Source organism: Chelon labrosus, assembly GCF_963514085.1.
Source record: "Chelon labrosus genome assembly, chromosome: 3".
Classification (NCBI taxonomy): Eukaryota; Metazoa; Chordata; class Actinopteri; order Mugiliformes; family Mugilidae; genus Chelon; species Chelon labrosus.
Window position 1 is genome coordinate 16727172 of NC_140339.1, and position 12233 is coordinate 16739404.

Below are 12233 nucleotides of genomic sequence, written 5' to 3' on the forward strand. Positions count from 1 at the left end.
GGCGGCCCCTGTTTAATGTTACCCTTGGGGTGTTACTTACAAGGCTCAGAGTAAACTCCTTTTTTTTTTTTGGTTTGTTTTTATTTCAGTTTTTCTCAAAATCTTCTGCTTCTGTGGAGCAAACCTGTAGCCTGGCACAGGTGGCTAGTAGGCCAAAAGCCGCAGCCTAGCTCATTCCTCCCCAGGCAGCCTGGAGCACACACTCACACATTACTCTCTCAAGTGCACACACACTTATACTCTGTCTGACTCTCTGTAAGACACAGACACACAAACTTGCTTAGACCCAGAGCCTTAGGGGGCGATCTATCTCTTCATTTCTCCACCCCTTGTCGGAAGAGTAAACGGCCAGAAGGAGCCTATCTGTTTGTCCTTTTCCTGCCTCTTTTTTGTTTTTTATTGGAACCTGATTGCATTTGAACAATAGTTGTCTGCTCGTAAATTTTGCGCCTGTGTTGACATTAGGCCACATTCCATCCCATAGCCCGAGGAGGAGAAGGAGCAGGCCGGGGTGTTCGGTAATTTGTTACGCTGTTAAGCACCTAATGGACGTCCACCTGGTTTTTGAGAGCAGTAGCTGTAGTTCAGGGGCTTGCCTCCTTTGCACTTCCAGACTGCAATAGTGTTTTATTGCTTCCAATTATGAAGGCTGTTTAGAGGCTACCTCGCTTTGTGTGTGTTTTTCTGTTACATCTGGTTCACCCTGCTCTAGACGGGGCAGCCAGCCAGGCCACATCAAACGCCTAGGGTGTGAAGCAGGCAGAAACGGTGCAGGTACAACGAAACTTCTCAGTTTCTGCCGTAGACTCCAAATAACACTACCAACAGTACACAGACACGTTGCAGACTCCTGGTTGTGTGTTTCCAGCTGGCTGGAGATGCCTATAATGAGCCCTATTTGTTTCATGTGGTTTAATGAGTAGTCCAGACTGCGGCTGGCAAGAGGGAGACCCCACAGAGTCAGACGAAGGGGCTGTTCCATCCAAAGGTACCCATGCTCCCCGGCAGAATCACTGTTCCCAGCAGTACCACAGCAATGGTGGCACGTGGGTGGGTGGTTGGGTGGGGGTGTTGGAAGCACCACGTGGCAACCACCTCCCCTCTTGCTAATGCATTTTTGTGTGGTTTCCACGACCATTAATTAAAGGGAAAAGGAGTGCATCAGATGTTAGTTTTATTAGCCAAGGCTCCTTAGAGGGAATCAAAATGAAAGGAACATATGTCATGCATTTGATGATGCCCCCTCCCTCTCTGTTTTTTTTTTTTTCTCTCCACAATTGCCCACCTCACACATTCGCAAAGTGTACAGTCAGCAGCTGTCTGCAGACACAATAGCGTTTGATTGATCCTGAGGAAACGGTTAAGACGTGGCCCTGCCCACGCTTTCTTTCTTTCTGGCTGGCTGGCTCACGTTCTACACCACTGTACATTTAACGCTGAATGTGGCAGTGATTGGAGTAATAGGATTTGATGCACAGTTCAGACAGCCCTCAGAGTTCACAGGACCTTTGGAGTCCTGGGTGGTGTGGGTAGAGATCCAAGACTTCACTCCGTACAGGTAGAGCCTTGTTCTGAATGGCTCTCTGTTACACTGCCCTCTGCATAACACCACAAATATCTTACACAACGCAGAAGAAAGCTGAGTAAATAAACGTTCCGCTTTCACATATTAAATACCTGCATGACATACAGAGACAGATGTGCTTAATTACTCATTTCTTTCACAATATTGCACATATACAGAATGTACATGCACAATATACTTCTTTCTTTCTTCTCTCTCCCTGGAACGTGATTGCATGCCTTACCTTCAGGGGCAGGCTGATTTATGAGACACATGCCTGTTTTTTCATGACTTGTTTGATTGCATTCTCAGCTATCGGGCACTCAGGCTGCCAAAACCATAAAAATTCACACCTGCACAGAATTGCTGGAGAGTCAGGCAGAGCATGAGGAAGCAGGTGATCTGAGGTATTTGACTTCCCTTGATCAGCCCCGGCGTATAACACAGATCAAAATTGACACCGTGGATTGATTGATGTTCACTATATCTTTGCACAAGCTTCATTTTGTGGTCTGGTTTGGGTGTGTGGGTATGACACATACTTTGGGGATGAATCTCAGCAAACTATTCATGAGCATGTTGTTCTTTTGTTTTGTACACATTTTTAGTAAAGATAAATTACACAACATTCGCATAGTTGCCATCACAAACAAGTGTTCTCTTTTTTAAAACTTTTGAAATGAAAACAGACTTCTAGCATGTCCTAAAATGACGTCCTGAGTCAAGCAACCCAAGCTGTCTGGTCCCATGTGGTTACAAATGACCTCCTCTAGCAATAATGCAATAACTGTTGTCTCCTATCTACATCCTCTGGCTTCTTTTTCACTTGGCCTGACACAATTGTGCATTTATCAGTGTAATTGCATGAGTCGGAAGCACTGATGTTGTCTATTAGGCGGATTTCCATCCTGTTAAGAGCAGAAGGCCTTTTAATGTATGGCCCTGCTTGAGTGTACTGCTACACAATTGCACACCGGCCAGAGATTGAGTGGGCTGATGATGCTGATGATTGGGACGGCGGTGATGGCAGTGATGATATTGGACCACCCTGCACTCTTCTAACAAGCCTTTCAGCAAGAGTCTAAGAGTGAAACAACAAAGTGAAACCGAGGTTAATCATTTTATTTACTCGTTTTTCTCCCTCCCTCTCTCTCTCTCTCTCTCTCTCTCTCTCTCTCTCTTCCCACTACCTCTTTCTCCCTCTCTCTCTCCTTTCTTTTAACCAAGTGATGGAGCCCGGACCATGGAGCAGGGAGGGAGGAAATCGATGGGGAGCGCATTACAGTAAAACGTATTGATTAGGAGACCTGCGAGCAGTGTGTTGGTCGCGGAGATGGTGGAATGATGCAATGCTTAAAGGAATTTATCCTTTGACTTTTACATTAACCTTTTATTGACTGCTTTGCCTGTCCATAATTAACACTCACTTTAGCTAAAGTGGTTAGTTTGAGCGCAAAGGGGGCTCCGGCCCTTATTGCAGCGAGGGCCGTTGGAGCTCCCGCCCCAGCCGCAGTTCAAGTGCACTGTGCTGCGCGGAGGGAAAGGCCTCTGTGGAATAGAGGCGATAGAATCCTAGATACCTTTCACATTAGCATACCATTTGAGCAGGGGCCTGCCAGGCTATAAGGTTTCAGGGCAAATTGAAATGAGTGATTGTATTGCCAATCTCTCTTGACCGAGCGCCAGATGGGATAGTTAGGCCCATATCTGTCTGGGGTTAATCCATTGGAACAGCCTGGACTCACAAACACATTCCCTCTCTCTTTAACACCCCCCTCCCACACACACACACACACACACACACAGAGAGACACATGCACACCTCTTTGTCTTTGACCTTAACTTTAAGGTGGACTGTTTTGCCATGGGAAAGTCTTTTGGTGAGCTTTGTTTGTACGCCACTGTGGCTTACACAGAAATTCTAGCAAGAGCCCTGGAGAGCTTAAGGCACCTCGCTTGATATTGACTTTTTGTTTGGTTCCATTTTAGCAGTCAAGGGACGGCACTCTGTGAACAGTGGTAGATTGTGTAAAAGTGTGTGCTGAATTACGTACACTATATTATCTTTGATAGTGTTCGAGTCTTGATATCTTTTATATCTCTGGTATACCAGGAGCCTTCTATTTGCAAGCTAATGTTGCAAGATCCCCTGTCAAATAAATGCAGCAGCACTGTGGAAAGCGGCTAGTCGGGATTTTACGGTATGTAGCCTTTCATTATGAGTCAGGGCAGCAGAAAAGAGGCAAGTGTTTTCTCTCATAGCGCTACTGCATGAATACTTAATCAGGCCAAATCAAAAGCCTGGGTTCCCTTGGCCTATGGTGTCCTCAAGCTGATGTCAGCAGAACCACACAGTGTGTGTGTGTGTGTGTGTGCTGTCTGGGTCAGTTTGCACTCACACACTCTGTAGATATGTATGCCAGCCATGTCCTCCTCCTCCTCCTCCTCCTCCTCTGAAGTGGTGCTTCCTTTAATTCTCACCCTAAATAAATGATGAGAACATTTAAACACACGGCTCGTCGCAAAGCCCCAAGGTCGCCTAATCGTATTATTTATGAAGTGATGTGCTACATAATGGTACTTAGTGCATGTTAACAGATGCTATTATCAGGCCCTGATCCAGAGCGCTGAAGATATATTGGACAGTGGATGTTAATGCTGCTCCTCACCACCATAATGCAGCAGCTCTTTAAAGGGCTAACCGCACCAAAATGCAGCACTTAGGCCGAGAGCCAGTCGAACATTAAGTGGCTCCGGTGAAAATATATAACCACAAATTGTGGCAGCCCCCGGCTGTCCCCTGACAACTTTAACATCACCTCATCTCATCCATAACCGACCCCCCTGTCCTTCTCTTCAGCTCTCTGTGCCCTCTCCATCCCCTCCTTCAGTCGCTGGCCACAAGGTGGTGGCAGTCATGTGTGTGTTTATATGTGTGTGTGTGTGTGAGAGGGGCTTGTTTGAGGTTTTGTGTGAGTGTGGATAGGGTAAAGAGATATGACAGGACAGACTCTGGCATAATGACTGAGTGGGGAATATGACTGGCCTTGTGGCTCTAGAAGGAAATTTCTTGGTCCACAAGCGTGTACACATACACACACTGCGCACACAGCACACAAATGCCATCCGCTACCTCTCCCTCGTGCACCTCCGGGTCAGGGGTCACTCTCGTCTGTCAAGAGGCAGAGGGAGGGCAGATTTACAATGACAGCCGAGAGCAACACAGAGTCACAGCAGTAAATATTTACACAGGTCTGACAAAAGATGTGGCCAAGGTCTGCGGGGGTTCCCAACACTGTAGAAATTACAACCAACCCCAGATTATTAATCATAGAAAAATCACGCAGTGACATGAAGAGGCTGGATTTCTCGCTGTTGTGTCATGATTGCAACAACAGAGAATGATGTTCTCGTGAAAGCATCCCACTGTGTGTGACTGCATGTGTGTGTGATGAATGGGGCATTAATCATGATACATGATATCATGGCTTCTCATCGACTCAATTCTGTTGCAACCATTTATGACTTGAGAAAGGCGTCACTTTCTTCCTTTCCTCTCGGCTCCATTCAGGCAAATAAGCTTCACTGACATTAGAGTTTTTAAGTATTTCAAAAGCCAAAGCAACTACGATTGGCATTAAAATGTACTTAACAATAAAACTTTAAATCATTCAAAGCATTTCTAACAAGAAACTCGGATGTCTTCTAGTCTTTTGTACACAGTGACAATCTTACTCTCTCCTATCCTGGAGGTGTTAGTTGAGTGCCGTATTATTACAAGTCGTAAAAAACAAGAGGAAACACCAGCCTGTTGCCTCCTGGTCAAACACACAGTACTGTTTGTGTGTTTGGGAATGAGTTAACACTTACACACTTATTTGACTAAGCAGCTTGACATTTCTGGGACATTCATCATTCATCACAGAAGAACCGGATAGAAAGATCTTTGTTTAGCTTCACCTATTACAGTCCTACTGTTATCAACAAATATAAATTGTTAGTGTGTGGGTATATAAATCTATCTATACACTCTGATTTTGGCGAATCGTCTGGGGACAAAAAGTCCAGTATCCTGATCATTCAATTTTAGGATGTTTGGTTTGGTTGAAGGCTAGCGGTTTTAGAAAGTCTACAGTAATTAAATCACCTTGAGTGTCGCTGCAGCTGTAGCTGAAATGACCTTAATATAGTTTGACGACGCCAACGTCCGGAAAAATAAAAAGCACCGGTGGAAAGTTTTGCGAGTGATCTTAGACGTGTGCCCTAATGCTGACGAGTGTCTGCCAGCAGGGTTTTGATGGGAGGGAGGAGTTAATGGGTTTGTTTGTTTCCTGTGTCCTGTCGCCTCAGGTGCCACTCGAGTTTGGCCCAGACATTACCCCCCGAGGAGGCCCCAGTGGACCGGCCCTTCTGGGGCGTGGATGACCCCGGCATGCCTCTGCCCTTTGATCTGGCTGACATCATCAACAGAGTGGAGTCACTGCTCTGGAGGTGGGCCCAAGATGTTGAAGTGTGGAAGTGTTCTTATGTACACACTAAACACATACAAATATGTGTGTATATATATTTAATATAGGTCATGCTGCATGCATACATTCATATGTGATGTTTATTGTTTATTTATTACTTCTATTCTGATTCATTGGACAATGTATCATAATGTCCTATAGAAATACACACAGATACATAAACCCCTCATTTAGAGGCTGATGTGTGAACAGTCAAAGAAGAAATGCCTATGTTGTGCACACCAAGGAACAAACGCTCAAAAGTTGGCCAAAGGCACAAACAACTCAAGTGGCCACTTAGGGACATTGTTGGAACCCAAATGAGCTTTAAAAATGAAGAAATAAGAGAAATTGCAAGGACTTTCGACAACCACTTATTTGTTTTACTATCAGTCTTTCAGCTTTGGCAACTACACAAAATAGTTGTAGTTCATGTACAGATACGCAGAATGCACACTTGTTGCCAAAGTTACAGTATTTTACATATATATCCTATCAAACAGCTACCCTAGGCCCTAGGCTTCTGTTACCAGACTCAAATTCTGATTATGCATTTGGATTTTATTATGAGGTTATGTTTCAACTGGTTCCAAGAAAAAAAAAAATACCCCTACAAGCTGTTAGATGGTCAGAGCAACGAATTATGTGACGTATGCTTCTTGACAAATGCCTTAATTACCTTTTGTCCTATAGTTATGTCTCCGTTAATATCTCTGATTCACTTTCACAAGAGGCCTCAAAGATGCATTATGACCTCTGCGCCTCTCTTTTTCCTTCCCCAACAGGATGTGAGGGGTGGACAGAAGGGTGGACGAAGTGAGAAAGAACGATAAGGAAAATACCCCACCAGCTTTCCTGAATGGTCCCCACATTAATCGAGGGGGAAGACCACTGATGACACCTCCGTTGCGATCCCACCGAGATAGATTTCTTTTTGATTGGGGCGTCTCCATCCCACTCACCCACCCACCCCTTCCACTTCGCCCTCCACTACCCCACTAGCTGACCCCGGAATCTCTGCCACCCCCTTCTTGGATGTGGCTGGAAGGAAAGCGGACCACCGCAGTAGATCCAGAATAGTGCTTCAGTAACATGCTAACAAAGCAAAGCTTAGCACCAAGCTACTAGTGTCTCAGCGGTCTAACGAAACCTTTACGCGGAACCTGCATTTCAGTGTCGGCATACATTGTGTAACTATTTATTATTTCAGTGTACTCTGTTACTTAATCTCATGTAACCCAGACATGCTTTTATCAGTGGATTGACTCATTCTCAGTACAGCTCAGTACATACATATGCTTTCTACTTGTCACACAGTGTTATGAAACAGTATAGAATGGTAAGAAAACTCACTTTGCTCACATGGTATTGCATTTTTCACTTGTGTATATTGTAACCCCCTTTTTTTATTGTGTTCAGAAGTGTTGGAATGAGCCAGAAGAGACCAAAGAAAGATTACGATAAGAAAGTTATGAATGTCACCCAATGAAGAACATAAAGAATGTGTAGTTAAGTGTTAATGTTGCGACCGCGTGCCTGTGCCATATTTGATGTGTGTGCGTGCGTGTTTGTGCGAGTGCATCCAGTCGCCGTGTGCACGTCTCCCACACGTTGTACATGGAGGCGCTTGTGTGTGAATGCGATAGCGTGCGTGAGCCTGTAGGCAGCCCGCCAGTTGTTTGTTCTTGAAGATGTGCATATGGAGAAACAGAGACTAGAAGCGGGGGCCCCCCCACCCCTCTCTGCCTCTGCTCTGATGAAAGGCAGCACTGATAGAATGACCCGGAACACAACCGCCGTTTCTCATAATTACAGCTGTTCAATCGCTTTTAATTACTCTTAAAGTGTGTAGAGCACCACGTTCCCCTGTAATGCTGCGGGCCATCCGAGAGAGAGAGAGGGAGAGCGGGAGAGGGATCCGGCGCTTCTGACAAAAATCCACTTTCAAAATTGCTAAAGAGGGTGGAAAAGGGGGCCGACGTCAAAGCAGTGTAGCAGCCCTCCTCGTTTGATTTCTTTCTCTATCTAGTTCACGACGAAGTAGAGACGCTGTTTACTATTAAAAATGCAGAATGCACTCCTTTTTTTACTTCTGAAGTCTTTTCCAAGATGTTAATGGTTGCCAAACGCTGTTCTTCTTGCTTCTTCTTTCTGCTGCGCCTTTGTTGTGTGTTGTTGTCAGAGAGATTTGTTTGTAGATCGGCAGTAGCGTTGACTTGTTTGAATCACTCTGTGCTCCCTGCGCCACAGCTTGTCTGTCTGAAGCAATAGGAATGGCAGTAAATAAAAAAAAAAGCAAAAAAAATACAGTGTTTTATCCAATGACCTGCATCCTTCTCATTTTTTAAAACCTCTCAGTGGATAACAATGTTGATTGATTTGTGTTGCTAATATTTTCGACCTGACTTATCCGACCCGTGCAAGCGTGCGTCTCTTTACCTTCACAGTGATGAAGCCTCTCCCTACAGTCTCACTTTTCCTCAAGGTAAGTAGGACAGCAAAGGCCAAGATCACTTTTTCAGTCACGTAGAACAGATCACTGGCAGGAACATGCACAGTAGTCACAAAAGTATTTCCTAATAAATGATAAGTAATTATTTCCATATGAATTCGCTGCAAGTGCCACATTAGTTGCATTTAATTTACAGAGCCAGTTTTATCAATATCCCTGATGTTTAATACACTTGTTAATACAAAAAACCTTCTGAGCTTCTATAAAATGAACGTATATCCTGCACTACGCTCAACAAGGAAGCGTTTTCTTTTGTAGCCAGCTGCTTTTTTGTCTGTTTTCTCTAAACTTCAAAGGAACCGTCTGGATTAGCAGCGCAAACACCTACCACGACAGACTGATTGATGGATTGATTGAGTGAGTTGTGTCGCTCCCCGTAACAAAGCCACGGCTAATATTCTGTACGTCTCTCCAAAAGCCTCGACTCCACACCCTTACCCAACTGCTGTCCCAGAGGTCGCCTATGTTAACTACTTCCTGTAGTGGCTGAGTGACTGAGTGATGGATGAGCGTGGAGCGCTCTCCCCTCGGGGGCTGGCTTGACAAAAAAAAAAAAAAGAAGAAGAAGAAAAAAAAGGGCCCCACTTGGAGAGACAATTACGCAGCGCTGGTGAGAGCCACAGGTATGCATTGTTCTGACCGGGGTCAGCCGCCAGCCAACCAGTCAAGCCACCCTCAATTAAACCAACAATAGGCGCGGGGAGAGATAAAATAACCAGGTGTGTGGTGGGGAAAGGTATCGGTTTGGGGTCATATCCCAGTCAAACGTTTCACTGTGTGGCTATAAGGCTATAAGGCTGGAGTTGAGTGTGGTTCAATGTAATCAGGAAATGGATTTGAATTCAAATCTATTTGGTTTATTGGGTTGTTAAGGTGAAAAATATGTCCCCAATGTCAGTTAAGCACAATTTTATTATCACAGAGGGAATCTGAGTGTGGTACAGTAAAGACACTGCAGCACGGTGCATGTGCAAGTTGTGTTCCCTATATGTACGAGACTGAGTACATGTGTAAAAAAACGTCTGTGAGCATGAGTTTTTACAAATGAATACATGTGTTTAATGTATTTGTCCGCGAGTGCATGCGTGCAGGCATGCGTGCGTGCGTCTGTCCGAGGTTCCAGAGTGCAGGTTGGTGTTGGGGGCCCCGGGGCCAGAGAGGCAGTGGTAATTGTAGAAGCAGGCAGAGGAGCTGAAGATAGCATCGCAGCTCTGGGGCGGCTGTCAGCAGTGGGACGGGCCATGCTCATTTGTCACCGGGACAGACAAACACCGCTCAGCGCCGACAAAACACTGACATGATTGAGTACATGTGAAGCAACACAAGTCCTAATGTTTTGCAACTGTTAATTGCACGAAAGGTCATAAAAAAGGCAGACTGACGAAGTTTCCCATCAGCAGAAATACAAGGCGGCGCATGGATTCTCTGTAAATACAAGGCAGCGCATAGATTCTCTGTAAACTCAACTGGTTACCAATCCAGATTAAATCTATCACTCTGGCTTATTTTTCTGATTTGATTTACGTTTGGATTCATCAATATTTCTGGATCTGCACTACTTTGTTTCATTCATGTAGTTATGTCTCAGATGATCAAACAAATGCTCAAGAGTAAAAACAATAAAAAGAAGAAAACAAATTCTTTTATCACATTTTCTGTTGACCTAATCTCCTCTCCTTTCCTCTCGTCTCCTCTTAGGTTCGTCGGAGCAGCGGAAATCTGAAGCATCTCATCCTACAAACCCTCCGTCCTCTCTCTTAGCGGGCTGATCACCACTGACATGTTCCCTGGCCCCCAGTTCACTCGGCATTAGAGTGAGAGTGAAGTGATGGTGAAGTCTGGATGCTGATGTTGAGGCTGTCAGGAGCTTGGCAGCTGAGGAGCTCAGATGAACACAGGCTATGGCATGATGTGTGCGTGCGTGTGCGCATTTATGTGTGTGTGGCTGAAGAGTGCAGAGGGGGTCTTAAGGGAGCGGCGCCTCGCAGATCAAACAGCAGTCTGATCAAATGTGGAGCATGTTTGTGGGTCGTTGCCGTGGCCTCGGCTCCAGTGACCAGCGGCCCCAAAAAGCATCCATCCTACAGGACTTCGCTCTCGCTCTCTCTCTCTCTCTCTCTCATTTCCAGTCTGAAGTGGCTGACCCATTTTTTTCCATTCACGTCTCATCTTCATCTCCCTCCACACCTCTTGTTGGATTTTCCACTCCCGTCTTCAGTTACAACCCGAACTACAGGATCTCTCCTAAAAGGTCACCTTTGTAGTATTTTCACATCAATTTAAATACCGTGACTACTGTAAACAAGAGAGGCTGAGAGCGAGAAGACGGAGAGTCCTTTATGGGCTGAACTGCCTGTTCCATTGTATCATTTGATCAGATAACAGAAAATCACCTGGGTTGCTTTAGGGCACCAAACAAGAGCCAGTTTTATCTTGTCAGCTAATGCACAATTTATATCCCCTTTATCGTGCTGGAAAAGTTCCACCTGCGCGTTGCTTAAGTTCATGTTGCCCGAATATCTGAGAATACCAGACAAAAGGTGACAAATATTAAGATCCCCCCACACTTACCGAGCCCTGTTTCTCCAGAGTGGCACTCTCCGCTCGTACCTGTCTCGCTCCCTTACCGTTGCGGGCCGTGTTAGCGGCGCCCTGCCATTCATATCAGTGGGATTAAACGGATCGTTTTCCAGTGTTAGCAGCGCCGCCGCCAAGTGGTCTTGATGTCAGGCCAAGCATAATTGAGTCATCTGCATCTCATCTAAAATGGATGAAAGGACTTTTTGATATTACTAACCTCCCTCCACCCCCACCTCAAGCTCACACCCTCACCCCTGATGCCCAGAAGGAGAGAGAGAAAAGGCTGATGCTAGCAGGACAGCGGAACGAGCGGAGAGGAGGAGGTCAGTCAGGTCTTGTGATCTGTCGCTACTTGTGGCGTGTAACAGAATAGAATCTGATGAAGGAGCAAAGCAGAAGAAGATCAGCACATTTACTCCAGTTTAAGCGAGTAAAGACGGTCACAGTTAAAACATGCAAACCATTCATCCTCTTCAACGTCCTCAATGTAACTGTTCCCTGCTGCGTTACAAAGAACATCACATTATTTCCTATGTTGCTACTTAATTCCTTCTGAGACACTGGACGTAACAAAAGAACTAGAGGAGACGAATCCTTAGACTTCCCTGATTTTTTAAAAAGGATTTTAAGAAGGAGACAGCGCTGTAGAACAAAGAGAGCTGTTGTCGAGTTATAAAGCAGTTTAAACAATCAGCCTCAGCCTTCTTTGTCTACCCTGCCGTCATATTTAATATCTCCGGAAGACGGACAAGACAAAATTGTGAATATCAGGTTATTAAAGGGTAGAGGGGGGATGTAAGGAGAGGGGCCATTTACATAAAAGGTAGTATGGGGAGCAGGAAGCTGTGATGTATTCACCAGGAGAGATGCTCACCTTATCTGCTCCAACCTTGAGGGTGGATTGATGGCCGCCCCCCACCCCCCACCTCCCAGAACACACACAAAAATGCTCAATAGCACACACACACACACACACACACATACACACACACAGATACATACGCACATCCCCAACACCAACGCTGCTGCCCCTTGATTGACAGCTCTTCAAATGAGTGTCTGAGTAGCG

At 45.4% G+C, this 12233-nt stretch overlaps 1 protein-coding gene across 1 annotated transcript in view; it reads left to right on the top strand.

Annotated features, from left to right (window-relative positions):
* The window catches only part of fto (FTO alpha-ketoglutarate dependent dioxygenase), a 114732-nt gene extending 106250 nt beyond the window's left edge, over positions 1–8482 (top strand). The window contains 2 exon segments of the mRNA XM_084541973.1: positions 5915–6055; positions 6858–8482. Coding sequence (XP_084398099.1) covers positions 5915–6055; positions 6858–6864 — 148 coding nt within the window. The 3' untranslated portion in view covers positions 6865–8482.
* Positions 8483–12233: the final 3751 nt, after the last annotated feature.